This window comes from Rattus norvegicus, chromosome 4 (genome assembly GCF_021556685.1).
Source record: "Rattus norvegicus strain SHRSP/BbbUtx chromosome 4, alternate assembly SHRSP_T2T, whole genome shotgun sequence".
Lineage (NCBI taxonomy): Eukaryota > Metazoa > Chordata > Mammalia > Rodentia > Muridae > Rattus > Rattus norvegicus.
The window spans coordinates 104820276-104837223 of NC_141537.1; the positions used below are offsets into that span (position 1 = coordinate 104820276).

Genomic DNA, 16948 nt, shown 5'->3' on the forward strand with positions numbered 1-16948 from the left:
AGAAAAGTAACAAGTGCAACACAGAGGGTAAAATCACTGGATTCAGATATCAAACCTTGGTTTGAAATCAAGTTTTTGGTACTTCTTAGCCACTGTTCCTGTTTATATGGTGATGGTAACATTTACAACAGTGATTGGCACACAGGTAAATCAATCTTAGAGATAAGCTCTCTTAAAGCAATAAAATCTCATACAGATGTTCTCAATTATGTCACTGGGCAACAAAATCAGCCTTAACTGAGAGTGCTTTTTCTTCAGGAAATGAAGAATGAATGTCTCTCCGTACCCTGCCTAAGACTCCACTTAACAGGGACACAACTCTTGATCCACAACCATTTCACGCACACACTTCTGCACTGGCCTCTGACTTGACAAAGGTCAAAGTTTCTTCTTACCTGAAGAGTTTTCCCTGAAGGTCTTCTATACCAGTCATGGCAATAGTTCCTCCCTGCCAGCAGACGGAGATAATATAATTGAGTGTACGACAGTATTCTAAAAAAGTCACTGCTGGCTCACACTCCTCAGCAGACTCTCCCAATTAACCAAGCAGTGTCATAACTCTGAGGAATAGTCTGCTAGGCAGAGAAGACCTTCAAGGAGCCAGATATCACACTGGCAAGCATGTTTATCTTAACCACACCACAGCCAAACATCTCACCTACCTAATCCTAAGCTCTTGTCTTCCAAAGACCACGTTAAAAGTAAGCCTGTGCCAGTGCCATGTATTTGGGAAGTACAAGCACTGGGAGAATGGTGCCAAGAGTGTTACCGTATTCACTCGTCACTGACATCTATAGTAACTGCTTGCTTTTATTTGTTTCTTTACCTCTTCGGTTCTTGTAAAATTTAGGTCAGGCCAGTGTTTCTAAAGCTTTCTCAATTATAAAATCACACAGAATATAAAAGAATACTGATACAGGAAAATATTCACAAGGAATCAAGGAAAAAATCTTTTAATTTCAAAAGAGAATATTCTAACACCAGGCCTCTGTAATACACGAAAGGAAGGGTGCACAGAGGAATGGCTACCATTTCTTTGCTTTCCTATATTTTCTTGACTAATCATAAATTTTAAAGTAATAGCAGGTTCCTCAAGCCTCTAACACTCAAGTAAAAATAAACACTTCCAATTTCCTTTAGAGTAGCATGACTTTAGTTTAAGAACTAAAGTTGGTGTTTTTCTGCTAGTCTCTTACTCCAACAAGCTCACCTATACTGATGACAAACTTCATGTAGACATCCAATGAGCACAACACACTATAACCTGGGGAACTCAAAGGATCCTCTTGCCTCAGGCTTCTAAGTAACTGGGACAACAAAAGTGCCTAATGGACACCGGTATTTTTAAAGTAAGGAATGTTGTTCCTTTTTCTATGTAGAGATTAATACTCTATCTCTAGGCCTGAGCTCAGGCTTAAGTTTTAAAGTTTCTACTGTGTCCAACAATGGGTTCAAGATCACACAAACTTACTGAGCATGAGTAGACCATAGAGATGTGCCCAAAGATTAAGTCTTGCTTCCTTTCCTACCAGAGGGAGTCAGGCAGAGGATCATTATGCATATTTCTAAGTGTCTCCTTAAATGTGTTTACCAGATTTAACTACCTTATCCACACCCTAAAGAGCTGACACACACACCCCACCAAGAAGTCTCTACTGACCCCAATTCTGTCAGCATATCAGGACAATTTTTCTAATGTCCAAACAAGGTATACCATCCCCATTCCCTGACCCCTTCCCGACCTGACACTCATTCCTACCACACTTCTATGTAAGCAGATGCATTCTCCAGAACAGGGAGCATTCAGCTATCTGGCCTTTACTCACTTCTGTAACAGACTGTCAACAATTCCTCCAATGTCAAAATCTCACAGCTCTAATTCTCTCCACTTTTACATAGCCTCTAACAACACTGAATTACCAGGCAAGATCCTCTGTGAGCCTAACCATAAGACAGAGGCACTATAATCATTTCCTGTTTAGTCCTTTAATACTTCTTCCCCAAAAGACTTAATATCCATTTCTTTTAGAATAAGGATCTCTAAACAGCTCAGACCCTCCCTATACTGAGAAACTACACAGTACTGTACACAATCACCTGACCACCTAATTTGAGTTTTGTAAACTAGAGCTGGTGTATTCCAAGGCACAAACGTTCATATTGTTCAGGTCAGTTACTGTATCGGATATTCCCCTACTTCCTCAGTCCTATGTAGTCTTCCACCAAGCCAAAGTAATGCTACCCTCTTGGATCACTTTACATCCTCTTACAGTAGCTAATACCATCAAGCGAACTAGTGCCCATGATTCTGCTGTCACTGCATCCCAAATCACACCATACACTCAAAACTAAACTAGGGCATCCCTCCTACCTCTGAAGGTGCTTCCTTTCTCTTCCCATGCCACTTGTCCTCCAGATATCTAGCACATAGTAAACATCTTTCTGGTTGCATAAATTGGTATATGTGAAATTAAATGAAAATACATAGTATTAATTTCTAATTAATTTCTACAATGACCTCTTTATTCTTTCCAAAACTATTTGAGTCTCCACTAAAGAGGTTCAAGCCGGGGTTGGGGATTTAGCTCAGTGGTAGAGCGCTTGCCTAGCAAGCACAAGGCCCTGGGTTCGGTCCCCAGCTCCGGAAAAAAAAAAAAAAAAAAAAAAGAGGTTCAAGCCTAGACATTTTATTTTTGCAAGAAAGAAAAATATTTCCATTACCTTCATTCAGGAACCTCTGGAAAAGTATCAATTCTAAACATACAAAAGGTACAGTAAAGGTCCTGTAGTCTATTCTGCCCTTGATCCAGAACCCTAGCTAGATTGTTTCCTTGAGTTTACTCTCCATGTCTTAATACCCTAATATTTAAGGGTCCTTCTTAAATCCTATAACCAGTCTGCTGGTATCATTCTAGCCAATTTCAGAGTTCTAACCCAGAACATAATGACATGGGAAATTGTTCACTTTGCACATACGCATTTGGAACCCTAAACTGTAAAATTTATTTGTCCTGCAACAAGTCCTAATGACAAAATGAGAAATAGCCCCAAAGAATATTTCAGAAAAGTAAATAAAACATCTGAACTTACATGGCATCCATAAAAGTCAGTTTTTTTTTTTTTTTGAGCCAAAAATGCCATTTACTCTGAAAAGGTAATGCATCTGTATACTTAATCACAAATGAACAACACAAGCCATTTTCATGAGCTAAAGGTCCCATTTCAACAACCTTCTTCTCACAATCCTAAGGCTCTTCCCTTCCTCTCATGCCAGGCAAATTTCCAATTTAACTGTACAACTCAATTACCTTCAGAACCAACTCTAATGGTAAAATTGTCATGTACTGAAAATTTTAACCAAATAATTAAAAAAAAAAAAAAAAAGAGAGAGAGAAACTTTTAGATACCCAAAATAGTGAACTAGAAACTTATATTATCTCCATCTGCTTGGGTATAGAAATTATAGCCAAGATCTGGAACTTACAACAGCAGCAACAAAACAGCACAGAAGAACAGAACAAACTGCTCCATCACTATTAAAGACTAGCCATGCAATATTAAAGTTAAACAATGCTTCACACAGTGACAAAATAAGTTACCTCAGAGCAAGATTTTGCTTGTTTAGAAACTGAACTTCCATTATTCTCAGAAGACTTGCGTTTCACAGCTCCAATTCTTGTAGAATTACCTACAATATAGAATAGTGAGTAAATAAGCTTCCTTCTTTTGCTTAATGTGAGGAGAAAGAAAGAGAAAAGAAAGGTTTAATCAATGTATCTTACCACACGTTACAAAATTATCGTGTACAACTTCAACGTGAATCAGTGCTGGATCAACAATTTTCAGCGCTGGAATCTTAAAAAATAAAACAAAGATACTGGAAGAAATGTAATTGTTGAGAACAATACTTTAAAATTAACATAAATAACACAACAATAGGATACCAGACAAATAACTCCATTTTGTAACAACTGTAATGCCTTTTACTTCTAACTCTGCCACTTTATAAAAGAAGAAAGGGTTTAGCACCAAGAACACAGCGGCTCTGCACAGTGTCCTACTCTGTAAGATGACATCAATTATCACTGCTTTTACCTCCTCACAGTTGACTTGAAGAGTTTTGGATGAGGGGTTTCCATGTACAACAGTTGCTGAAAACCACTGAGTAGATGGATCCAAGCTATAAATTCTTACTTCTGAACCAACAAGGTTCTTGTCACCTTTAAAAAAAAGAGAAAAAAGAAAAAATTTCCACTCTCTCTCCTAGGAATGGCAATATATTTACATTACCATATTCTATGGAACCAAGAAGTACCAAACAGTTCATCAAAGGTGAACTCACCGTTCTTTGCAGTTTTAAAAAAAATCTAATGCAGGAATCGGCAAGAGAACTGCTAAGGGGCTAAAAGCTAAGGTTAAAAAAAAGAAAATAGAGCAAAAGCTATGGCTATGAAGCTGAGAAACTAACAACAGTAAATAAAAGGAAAAAAACCCAACAACAACAGAGTACCACATTATGGCCTTTTGAGTTTTTTATAGTTTTTTGACAGGGTTTCTCTGTGTAGCCAATCTGGCCTCAAACTCGAACTCAAGAGATTCTCCTGCTTCTGCCTCCCAAATGCTGGGATTAAAGGCATGAGACACTAGTGCCCAGCTCTCAAATAATATATCAACTTTATTTAACAAAAATTCCAAATACAGCAAGTCTATGTCAAAATATAGCTGGGTTTTGTTAAGTACCACCTCTGAACTCTCAAATTTCCAGGAGCTTTAGTATTAAAAAAAAAAAATCTGTTGGTCACATAGTACCATATAGAAGGTAACAAACAAAATTTAAAAAGATTTTAAATTAGAAAGAAATTTCTAATCTCCAATATCCAAAAAAAGAAATGTTTCCTTCAAAAAACATTGTTTCTTTCAATGAAAAGTAAAAAGTCTAAATTCTAGCTTCTTATAGGTCTATCACTGGCTAACTCATGAACTGTCAACAGATCATTTGTGTACCTTGTAAAAGATGGCTTTCATCCAAATGTTTTACAATCAAAGCTTGAAACTCTTTACTGACCGTCTGATTATCAGTAAGGGAAAGCCGAAGACTGTTTACATCCTGTAAAATCAAAGACCAGAAAAGGACTTTATGAAAGTTAAAGATTGAATCAGATTAAACAGTATTTACTAACCATTTGACTGTATCAAACTACTGCAACTCCAGGGAACTAAACAGGTTAAAAGTCACACCACTAAACAATTACAAGTGTTTAACAGACTGAAGTTAAATCCCCCCGAGTTAGGAACACAAGAGGAACTTCAAGAGCAGGGAAGATGGCTCCGGGGTAAAAGCACTTGTTGCTCTTCTGGAAAAGTCTGGTTCCCAGAGCCTGTGCCAGCTGCCTGTTAGCTCAGGGACTCCAGTGCCTCCTTCTGGCCCCAAGGGCATTCACACAACAACTGGCACACACTCATTCGGACACAAATAAAATAATCTGTTTTCAAATAATACACTAGGAGTCAATGTGTAATTTTGGTTATGAGAATAATATACAAATCAAACTAATCAATCCAAATTTAAAAATATTCTATATCCCAAACCCTACGGAGAGGGAAAACCCAGAAAATACACGAGACTGGTGCATACCATCAGTTCGTTAAAATTGTTTTTAAAAATTATTTCACACAAACTCATGTAATCTAACTAGTATTCTAAATACACTTTTGTAATAAAAGATGGAAGGACAAACAGAAAATCTGAATGAATAGCCTAAGACTCCAGAGTAAGTCTCTTCTGAGACACTCTGTTCTTGGCAGTAGTTCTATCTTGGCACTATCCCACAGTTCCCTGGTTTTGTGAGCATACCCAGTTATGATAAATTTATACAGAAACTGCCAATAGGAATAACCCGCCAAACCCAACAGGACAAAGGGGGAAAAAAGCTGCTAAACACAGAGCCCTCAAGTAGCAGGCCTTCAGGCTTTCACCTGTGACTTGGTAGTCAAGAATGCTTTCCTTGTTTCTCCCACTGTAAACAACTAGTCTCGGAGTAAGGGGCCATGCTAGAAAAAAAATACCAAAACATTTCTTTGGCCAAATAACTTCAGATAAAATCTAGAGGCTCCACGTATGTTCAAAGTCATGTTCAAAGTCAATCCCTAAACATTCAGATGTGGGTGTTTTTACTGAAGGCATTTATTGCTCTTACCGTTAAGATGAGTCTCTAATTCCTACTCCAAAAGAACAAAGATAGCCGCACAGGGCTCTCCAATGAGGCAGACTAACTCTAGTTCACCCAGGAGATTTTTAGGACCCAACTAGTATGTCAGTTGGCTCAGAAACCCCTTTCTTACTCACAGATTATCATATTCAATGTCAAGGCAAACCAAGAGTTTCAATTTTAACTTCTGCATATGTGAAAGAATTTTTCAGGCGTAACCCACATTACTTTACAGCAAGCAAGTAAATCATATGAATTATACAGAATTGTCACCGAATTATACAGAAGTGTCTAGCTACAAGATAATGCCCTAAAGAAACGAACTTTGACCATTCTTCAGCAAAAAGTAACAAAAAAAAATTATGTCCTTGATAGTAATATGTAGTTACATTCACACTGATAATCCAGTGCATTTTTCCTAAGAATAAAAATTTCAACCCGGATTTTTCAGTCTTAAGAAACAAAACTAAGAATTCTTTCACTGAAAAGCTAGGACACACGAAGCTATAAATTCTGAAAGCAATGCCAAAAATAAAAACTACTCTCACTTCTCAGAAAGTGAGACATCTGTATCACTGTTAGCAGTCCTTCCCTTTTAACAAATTCTTACCAATCACCTATGAGCAAGATCCAAGAGCTTTATCTTATGAGAGCTTTTTATGTTGTAAAAAAAGACCTGAGTTCTGCACACTGATTGTACATGAATTGTGACTAGTGAATACTGCTGATGGTGAGGACTGACTACCCAATTGCTAAAAATGTTGAACTAGGGAACATGGAACAACTGCTCTGAGGAGAAATACAGGGATTTTAAGAACTCTAGTCACATTTTCATCAACTGATCAATAGGCAACAGTTTTATCTTATATCTGTCCAAAGACAGATATCTTACTTGGAATATTGCTGCTGATCCATTAACCTTGAACCTCGTGGGTAAACCAAACTTAGTAGCTAATGTACATTTCCTTCTTGAATACTTTCCTGCAGACAGCATTGTAACATTTAGGGGCACTTAAAATAATGAAATTATCAAAAATTATTAGGGGCAAAACAAAGAGGATGAAAATGGAGTGGGAAAGAAACAACATTACTAAGCTGCACGATGAAATTTCTTTACACTATCAAAGCTGAAATAAAAAATGCAGAAGACTGTGTCTGACTTCAACTGAGACTGGCATCAGGAATCAGAAAACTGTTGCTCTGTGCAGGACTCCACACAGGGCCATGAATGATAACAACTGGGGGTTACAGCTACATTTGGGCAAATAGGCAGAGCTAAGACTCATGAATGAGGACCGCATAGAATACCCATATAAACAGTAACTTTGAAAAGTCACTGTGAGATCACCTACCTTTTTCCACACCACACCGTACATCATCAATGTGTCCCAAGAGACAGCCAAACCCACAGGCTACCTAAGAGATGCTACACAGCAACTCTGCTAAATTCTTCCCGTTGAGGTACAGGCACATAGGCAATGAGTAAGAGCATTTGACTTCTCCCATGAGCAGAACTTCTACTTGTGTGTTAAAGAACACGCCAAGAGTTTACCTGTATAGGTTTCAAAAGGTCTTTGGAAACAAATACACTTTGCTGATCTCCAAGGAAGCGAACAGAAGTTATGGATCCCAAGCCAGCTTTGTCTAGTAGAGATTTGTACATCTAAAAACAAACAAACAAAAAAAATTACAAAAACCAAGACAGAACAAAAAAAGTGTTATGTCATTTTAACTACTATCAACATCAATCTGGAAATAGGAACTGACAACTTTCTACACATAAAGAAGTAACAAAGCCAATAAGTTTTTATTTACTGCAAGGATTTCCTAACATTTATGCTGCCACCAGATTACAACATTTATTTAAACCCAGTAGTTTAAACCAGATGTACATTTGGAAGTTATTAACACACAGGTTTACAGATCCATGATTTCCCAAAACCTTATGTGGGAAAGAAGTGTATATATGTTTTTCTGAGAGACAGAGTATGTTTTTAGAAAATTCTTGGCTGGAAAAAAATAGAAAGGGTGAAATGTAACTACTGCCCTATATTGTTCAAACACCTAGAGTAGCTTTTCACTTCAGAGACAAAATCTGAACTTTTCTAGCATCCTGCAGAGTCTAGCCGTTTTCCACCTGCTTCCCGGCTTCTCCAAATACTCTATACCTGACTCTTCCTCCTTCAAGCTCCACCTTGTCTCTCATGAAATCTGGTATGTCCTCTCCAGGTCTATTTTTGCTGCCTGTCAGATGTACTTCAAAAAAGTCAGCAGCAAAACCTAATTTTCTTCAAATGCTGACTATCTAGCCAAACCAAAGAACTATGTGAATGTACATCTTGCTACTTTCTACCTCCATCCTGATTTTTAATAAGGTCCTAAAAAGTCATGGGACCTGCCTAAAACCACAGAGCTCCAACCAGGGTAGGCAGAAGGTCAGGAGTTGCCCCCCCAACTCTTCCACACTGCTATATGTATGACACTACTGTTTCAAAGGAACATTATGCTTCCTTTGTTTCACCCTCAATGGATTAAATATTCTCCATTTGTCAGTTCAATGAAACACAAGTTTTACTCACTATTGCAGGCCACTGAATAACTTGCTCAGGAATCTCAGGTGATTTTCGTTCTGCCAGAACCAGGTTATGTTCTACTAAAAATGCTCTTCTTAGAAGGCTGTAGACATCTATCCATCTTCTCTTTCTCCAAGACTCTCCATCAAACTCCACACAAACCTAAACACAGCAAAGCAAACTCAATTATAAATGAAGTTCTATACTTGCATTATCCTACTTGGAATGCAAGGTGTTTCCACCAGGTACTCGATCTCCGTTTCAAAGACTTCTTCCGGATGCAAAAGTCCAGAGCAACGCCCTCAACGTTCACTCAACGCCCTCAAGATGACCTCTGAAAGCCCAGAACTCAAAGAACCCCCCAACAGAAGGGTTTTACATATGCTAATTAGAGTATGATCTCGGAGAGTTAGAAGGAATCTAAAACCCAAAGAAATACTTCCGGATGCAAAAGTCCAGAGCAACGCCCTCAAGATGACCTCTAAAAGCCCAGAACTCAAAGAACCTCCAACAGAAGGGTTTTACATATGCTAATTAGAGTATGATCTTGGAGAGTTAGAAGGAATTTAAAACCCAAAGAAATACTTATCACACTGCATTTTAATTCTGTCAACATTAAAAGTGGGTTTAAGATGACTCTTCCACCACCACAATCCACCTTCGGAGTTTCCCAGTATCAGAAGAACTTAGCACAAAGCCTTATATATCCCTTCCAACTAACCTGGAAAGTTCACCTCAGAGAAGCCTAAAGCTTATCTGGTTACTCACAGAAATCAGTATCTAAAGATGTGCTGCTGTCCTGTGCTTGCCAGTGCTGACCACGGAGCTCAGGGCAAGTGCTCGTCACTGAGCTGTGTCCACAACCCACAGAGTTTCAGGTATGAATGTTAAACTATCTTTGAAAGTTTCCCATGTATTGCAATGCCTTATGCTTCTGACATGCAAAATGTCTGAGAACCTTAACACTGTAACTACTACTACAGTTTGTATAAAGCTATTAAGACAAAACAAAAACATACAAACAAACAAACAAACACACAAAAAAAACAAAAAACAAACTCACCGCAAACCCAGAGCAGGTCTGTTAGCAACTCTGAGCCAGGAATTATTCATAAAATCTTGAAGATTATAAAATTTGCTAAAAACACCCTGCATTTCTCTAAGTCATTAATCTAGATCTTTAATCTTCTTTAACAGATTTCAATAAAATCACTTAATATGCAGTGCAGAAGATAAATTATTTTTATTTAAAATTCTTCCTCCTACAAACCAGTCTCTCACTTTGAATTTCAGTTTATCTTTTATCTAAGAATCTGATCGTGTCTCCTACTCCCCAACAGTGAGACACTAGCTCATTTGCTTCCACTCTTCGCTAGAAGCTAAAGAACCCTTTCTTTGGAAAGGCTTTTCCTTACCAGAGTCAACATCTGCTGTGGTAGATGGAATGAAGACATCTGTACCTTCTCTTCCTAATGCTCACGCACAGTTGGCTATTTGTGGAAGACTGACATATAAACTCTAATAGGTCAAAGTCTGTGTCTGCTTTTGCTTGCCATCATGGATCACTGGCACACAATTTCTAATCATTAACAAAATTATTAAAATGAATAAATCAATATCTCTCTGAATTAATCTGAATTAATCTGTTTCTCTTATCTACCTACATAGATGGCAATGAGTTTCCACCTCAATACTGCTAACTCTAATACTAAACCTTGGCTAATCTACACAGTATCTTTTTAGACTCACTGAGACTGTGGGCCAAAGAGCTGGCTCAGCAGTTAAGAGAACTTGCTGTTCTTACTGAGGACTTGGGTTTGGTTGCCAGCGCTCAAATAGTGGCACCAACTTTTAACACCAACTTCATATTCAAAAACTGACATGTTCCTATTTCCTAGCCAGAGAATTTCATCTGTTCACATCAGCCTTATGTCTAATCCAGCTTTCAGTAACAGGTGTTTTTTTTTTTCTGTATATCAGAAATACGGAAAAGAGATAACCATAAACAAAAAATACAGATTAGAGATCTGGGGTTTGACGCCCAGCTTTGATAAACCTTTATTATGGATGATTTTACATGAACAAAATCAATGTGAGACTATAAGGAAACTAACCTGAGCCTCAAGTCAAGAACCGTTATTCTGTATGATGTGTAATGATCTGACGTACAGCGTAAGGACTGATTTCACATTCCCGGCACCCACGAAATGAGACAACATGTGCCTATCATTCCAGTGCAAGGGAAGAGACAGGAGGATCTGGAAGTTTGGTGGCCACACAGTTTTTAGTCAGCAGGCTCCAGGGTCAGTGAGACCCTGTGTCAAAGAGTAAGGTGGAGGGTGATAAGTAAGGCATTCATCAACCTCTGATTCTACCACATACATGCACACAACATACACATATGCTCAAAAGAAAAGAAATATACTGGCTAAAAAAAACCCCTCTAAATCCTAAATTTAATCTTCTAAATCTTATTTTACTAGCTTCAAAACCATAATAGTAACATGCATCTCACTAAATTTAGATTAAAAAAAAACATGCCATAAGTGGCTTCCCAAACCTTAAGATCACAATTATTACCCATTCAGATTATCCATTAAGATAACCTAATTTAAAAGTCACACAAGAGCACTCTCACATTAGAAATACTTAGAAGGGAAAACAAAAACAAAAACCTTAGCTACTCAAAACTCTCCAATTCTTTTAAACTGCAAAATGATATCATCATCTATAAACCTCAATTGCCCAAACAACACAATCATGATTTTTAAAAAGAAGAAAAAGCTCTCCTATTTTATAATTTTATTTTTGGCTGGGTTGTATTTATAGATATTCTGGGGCACATGCCAAAGGCTGGACAAATCTACGTGACTTTCAAGTATCAGGTTGTATTTGGCTAAAATTCATATTAGCTTTAAAAAATTAGGTTTAAAAAAATGACTTGCACAAAATATTTACTGTAATCTAAAACTTATGAGCTTTCCTCAACATTTTTTAGTTTCCTATCAAAACCATGCATATCTTTTAGAAGCTAGTGGACGTTAGTGTAGCATGCCTGAGGTCGGTCCTGAGTTAAGTCAGGCATGGTGATGGAAAAGCAAGGGTTAAAGCTCAAGGTCTTCTTCAGATACAAATTCAGTACATGAAACCTGTCTCAAGTTATCAAATAAAGGGCACTCCTTTTAAGATGTTCTGCCAATATTTCTATCAGATGATATGCAAAGATAACTAAAGTAACCCATACAAGTTTATGAGCTGATCGATCTACCTGGTTTCCATTGTGTTCTTTTCATGGGCATACAAACAAATGTTATTTGTGCTTAATAAACTATGGTTGATTACCTGTATTTTCCACATTTGCTTTTAATAGAGTATAAGTGGTGCCTATTAGTCTATCAAATATCTTGATTTTAGATAGTTCTAAATATTTCAAGCTAATTTTTCTCCCAACAATGAAGTCTGTATGTTACATGGAGCAATGTTACTTCTAATCAAGCTATTCTCCAAACCTACCAATTTTGGTTTAAACTCATCTCACCTGGTATATAATTGTAAAACCATTGAAACGCCAAGAAAAATGTTTCCAAGTTCAGAGAATGGTGTGGTTAGTGTAGTTTTGATTATATGTTGACTCTATGCCAACTTTATAATGTATAGAGCACTAGAAGTTTCACCACTCCATAAATTCAAAAGAATTCAATGAGTGTGCATATATGTATATGTGCAATGCTACTTGAAAATTCTACAACCTAACATTCAATTGTAAGAGGTAAACTGTTTATTGCACTGTGCTATGAGTTTCTAGTTTCACACAGCTTCACTGGCAGTGGGATTCACAATTTTCCAGTTCTAACAGTTCAACAGGGCAGAGAACATCTAACTGCTGACAACAGTAAGAAACAGTTTATACTTATTTGCTAAAGATAGCCAAAGGAAGGAGCAGAAAACTCAAGAAAGCAGACAAAGAAACTAAAGACCTACATAGGCAAGTAGGGGTAGAGGACCTTCCCAACACGCAAATGTACCCTTCCCGCTCAAGAAGACACAGTAGGGTTAGATAAAACAAGTCCTTAAATCTAGGAAACGGTCTCTGCCTCATCAGTAAGTTATTCCTGTTTCCCCATAGCAAAGGAAAAGTTCTCCTAAGTCCTTCACTTATTCATCCAAGTATTTGAACACATACTAAATGCCAAGCAAAGTTCCATTGTTAGACATAAAGAAACTCGCATAATAATGCACCCTACCTCCACTCTAACTGAAATGAAAGCCACTGCCTAAGGTCTGGAGAGAAGCGTGAACAAGTTACTTAATTTCTTTCAATCTCACTTCCTACACTAAAAAAAAAAAAAAAAAAAAAAAAAAAAAAAAAAAAAAAAAAAGAAAAGAAAAAAAAAAAAGAAAAAAGAAAACAAACAACAAAAAAAACCAAAACTTACCCAATTTGAGGACACTTAGAAGGGTTCAAAAGACACCACAGAATAATTATTTAACAATGACCTACTTTAACAATGTTTTCACCTTAACTTCTTCAAAATCCACTACTCTGGATATTGCTTTTCTAACCTATAAATTCCTTTTGTTACAAAGTGTTTTCCAGATGAAACAATGTTAAGCAGCCTTCGACTTGTTTTCCTTCATCCAGAAAAGCTGGACTTGCACACAGTAAATAAACAGTTGCATACAACCTGAAATTCTCTTTTATTTAGCCTAGTAACTCCATCACAAGACACCCTCAAACCATCAAGACCCCTAGGCCCAGATGTAAACATGGTTTTAATTACTGGTTGTTGCTTTATTCTCACTGAATATAACTTGGTTCTAGAGTTGTAAGATACATTTTTGTTAAATACAACTTAATTACTTTTGCGATCAACTAGGGAATGTAGCAGTAAATGCTTGGACAAACCGAAGCAGATTTGTACCTTAGAGAAGGACTGAGTTGTAAGAGTTTCTCAGGCAAAACCCATAACAAAATTGTTTTTGAACTGAAATCCTAGAAGATACACTGTTAAAAACTGATTCAAGTCCTCCCATCATTATTTAGTAACTAATTACAGCAGCCCAGACCAAAGACTTGTCTGAAAGTGAAGCTCCCCCTAAAAGGGTTTTTTTTTTTTTTGGGAGGGGGGGAACAATATAAGTTAAAGACCTTTTACATTACATGTGAAGTCCAACAGGCCCTTAATCATGAGAAGGAAATCTAGTCTCTTGTCAACCTCCCAAGAACTAAGAACTATAAAGTTTAAATATTGCTCCCATTTAGATCAGATCAAATAAATATACTAGAATTTCTTCTTTAACTTGACAGACAAAACAAAAACAAAGACAAACCCCACAATTACGATTGAAATCTAGTACATGAGCCTATATTAGATACAAAGGTTATTAGCCTAGAGCAAACAGGCTGGTCATCTGCATACACCTGCCTCTAAACCTTGATTTGGTAGATAAGTGGAATGGAAGAGAAAAGACATGTTTCAGAGTCTAAGTAGTGGCAGCTCTGTGGCACAACTTTGACCAGGCAGCATGATGGCTAAGGGGGAAGTAGGGAAATTTCCTGGACTGGAGTACAGGCCATGTTAATTTCTAAGGATGGGGCCCATAGGCCATGAACCTCAGCCTTCCCCAGGCACAGGTCTTCATCAGTAACATGGGATCAACAACAAACAGTCCTTAGTAGCCCAAAGCACTGCTGTAAGGACCAAGTAGAGTGCAGTTGCTAGTGATCATTATGATGCCTGCAACGAGGTTAAATGCCCAGGGGTCATTTTTCCTTTGCAACACGAACACAAGGCACATGGTGGAAACTCTGAAAACACATAGGCAAGTAACTTTTTCCAATGATCCTCTCAAGACTCATAATAGTATAGGCATGAACTGAGTTCAAATGAAGTGTCTCAGAAATCAACATTTAACTCACAATGGCTAAAACCTGCTTCCTTTAAGTAGTTTTCAAGAAAATGGCAAAAACAGAAGATCCCAAGGCATGCACATTATTCAGAGTAGAAATATCTTCTGTCTTGACAAACTTTCTTTAAGTTATAATCACTATGGAGCCTTTGTTAGGAATCTTTTTTCAGATGTTTTTGCACAAGGAGTCTTTGTGGGCACAATGGCTTCCTCACTGGTTATTTCCCTACTATTTTGTCACACCAATATTTGTATCACAGAGTAGAATTCATTCCTTTCAAAAGATCTAACTGAAAAAGGTTCCTTCCAGAATGTGTTCGCTGGTCACACGGTTCCATTTCTCTCCTTCCTCTCAAACACCCTATATGGGACAGCTCCACCCAAGGCTTCCATACATGGCTGTACCCACAACAACCCAGCCTCATTAACAACCAGAGTCCCTCCCACTCCTGCCTCACTAACCACACATCCACAAATACCCACCGAACAAGCCAAACAGAACTAAAAAACACAACTAAGCTCCTTCCCTTACATTCACACTCCATTTCCACGTTGTAAAGTTTAAGAAGTTGAATGAAGAAATAAAAAGGAACACCCCACCTGAAATCTTCATTTTTGAAAGCACTTCCAAGCTAGCCCTCAATGGTGACTCTAAATGTCATCCACTTCTTTAACCTATTACTAATAAACAATATTCCTCCCGTTGAGGGCATAATCAGACTGTCCCAGCGGGACCCAGTGCCTGCGTTAATGAAGCATGTCTGAACAATCCTAAACCCACTATTGATCTCGGGCCACTGGAGCTCTAGGCCAAACACACCTTAACACTACACACCATTTCAAAGACTTTCATGGTCTAGAGTTCTGCACCTTCTGATCACCTGCCAACTTTCTAGTGGCCCATTTCAGAAAAGGGAGGGAGGGGCGCTTGACTGTCCCGTTACCAAGGTAACTGAAAACCGTCTGACTGCCCAGCCCCCAGAAGATGGTTTTGTTTGTTTGTTTAGGGGTTTTGTATTTTGTTTTCGTCTTTTTGCTTTTTTACCTTCAAATCTTTCTTGGTAACGTCAGTGTGAGAAACTGCTCGAATGGTCCCGGACAGCCAGGGCCACTCTGCAACGCGCTCCAAGTCCCAGTTGTCGTGGCCGCCGTCGCTGCCTTCAGCTGCGGACAGACTGAGGAATCGCTTCCCCACCAATACTGGCCAACTTTCTCCGAGCGTGAGCACCATGGTTTCCACGCCAGCAGGAAGGGCTCCTCCCTGCAGAAGGCACAAAAACAAAATGCGATGGGGGCGGCCGAGGTCGGAGGCGGCCCGAAAAGACGAAGCGCCGACGGGGACCGGTGGAGTGACACCCCCGCAGGTGGATTCCGCACCCCAAGCTGCCACCAGCGCCTCCCCACCCCCCCACTACTCCCCCCCGCAAACACCCGCCGGAGTGCCGCGTGACCCTCTCGCCCCAACAACTTTCGCTTTTTCCAAACCTTTCAAAGCTGGACACTGAGAGAGAGAAGGGAGGACTGAGCCGCAGCGCCAGTGCTTTTGCCTAAGTGTTCGTCCCCTCGCCCTGGCAAAGAAAAGGCTCCCTCAGTGCCTAGGGCCCGTCCCAGCGGCCGGTCCCCGCCCCGAGCGGCCTCGGAGCCGCCGTGGACTAGCTCGAGACTCGACACTTGCCGCGCCCCCGCCCCCCGCTTCCGGGCCGCCGACTCGGGCGCACCCCCGCCCGTCCTGAACCGTGAACCGAGAAGACGCGGCGACCGCCCGCGCGGGTCCTTCACCCTTCTCCCTCTGTCTCCCGCAGCCGAGGCCCGCGGAGCGCTTACCCCGCCTCCCGCCTCCCTGAGTCACCCGCGACGGCGGCAAGAGAGCCCAGCCGCCCAGCCGACTCTAGCTCTGACTTGGTTCAAGAGCTCTCTCACACAAGACACGCACAGCCTCCCGGGCCCGCCCCCTCGGAGCCGCTGCCACCGATGATTGGCTGAGTCGCGGGGGATAGGCGGGGCAGCCAAGGAAACTCTTGGTTCCTAATGGTTAAACTGAAGAGGGCGGGGTCGGGAAAAAAAAACAATTCCTTGGCTGCCTCCTCCCTTCCCCCCTCCCAGCACCGACTGGAAGCCGACCCCCATTAAAGCGCGCAGACTGCGATCAGCAGATCCTTCCGCCGCAGCTCCATTCTTCCATTTGTTGCCTCGCGCTACGCAAAAAAGTCCCGCCGAATCGGTTATCGACTTTGAGGCCAGAAAAGAAAATCACAC

The 16948-nt window shown here is 39.6% G+C and overlaps 1 protein-coding gene across 7 annotated transcripts in view; it reads right to left on the reverse strand.

Moving 5' to 3' along the window:
* Positions 1 to 16671, reverse strand: part of Kdm3a (lysine demethylase 3A) — a 44221-nt gene extending 27550 nt beyond the window's left edge. For 2 of the 7 annotated variants that reach the window (XR_015685544.1, XM_087657409.1), the window contains exons 1-9: positions 16517 to 16588; positions 16178 to 16260; positions 15738 to 15953; positions 8789 to 8944; positions 7762 to 7872; positions 5005 to 5107; positions 4096 to 4220; positions 3783 to 3855; positions 3600 to 3688 (exon numbers count right to left, since the gene is read on the reverse strand). Coding sequence is in view for 3 of the 7 variants with exons in the window: in XM_087657409.1 (XP_087513535.1) it covers positions 3600 to 3688; positions 3783 to 3855; positions 4096 to 4220; positions 5005 to 5107; positions 7762 to 7872; positions 8789 to 8944; positions 15738 to 15923 (843 nt within the window). In the remaining 4 variants the exon portion in view is untranslated. 7 annotated transcript variants of the gene reach the window in all.
* Positions 16672 to 16948: the final 277 nt, after the last annotated feature.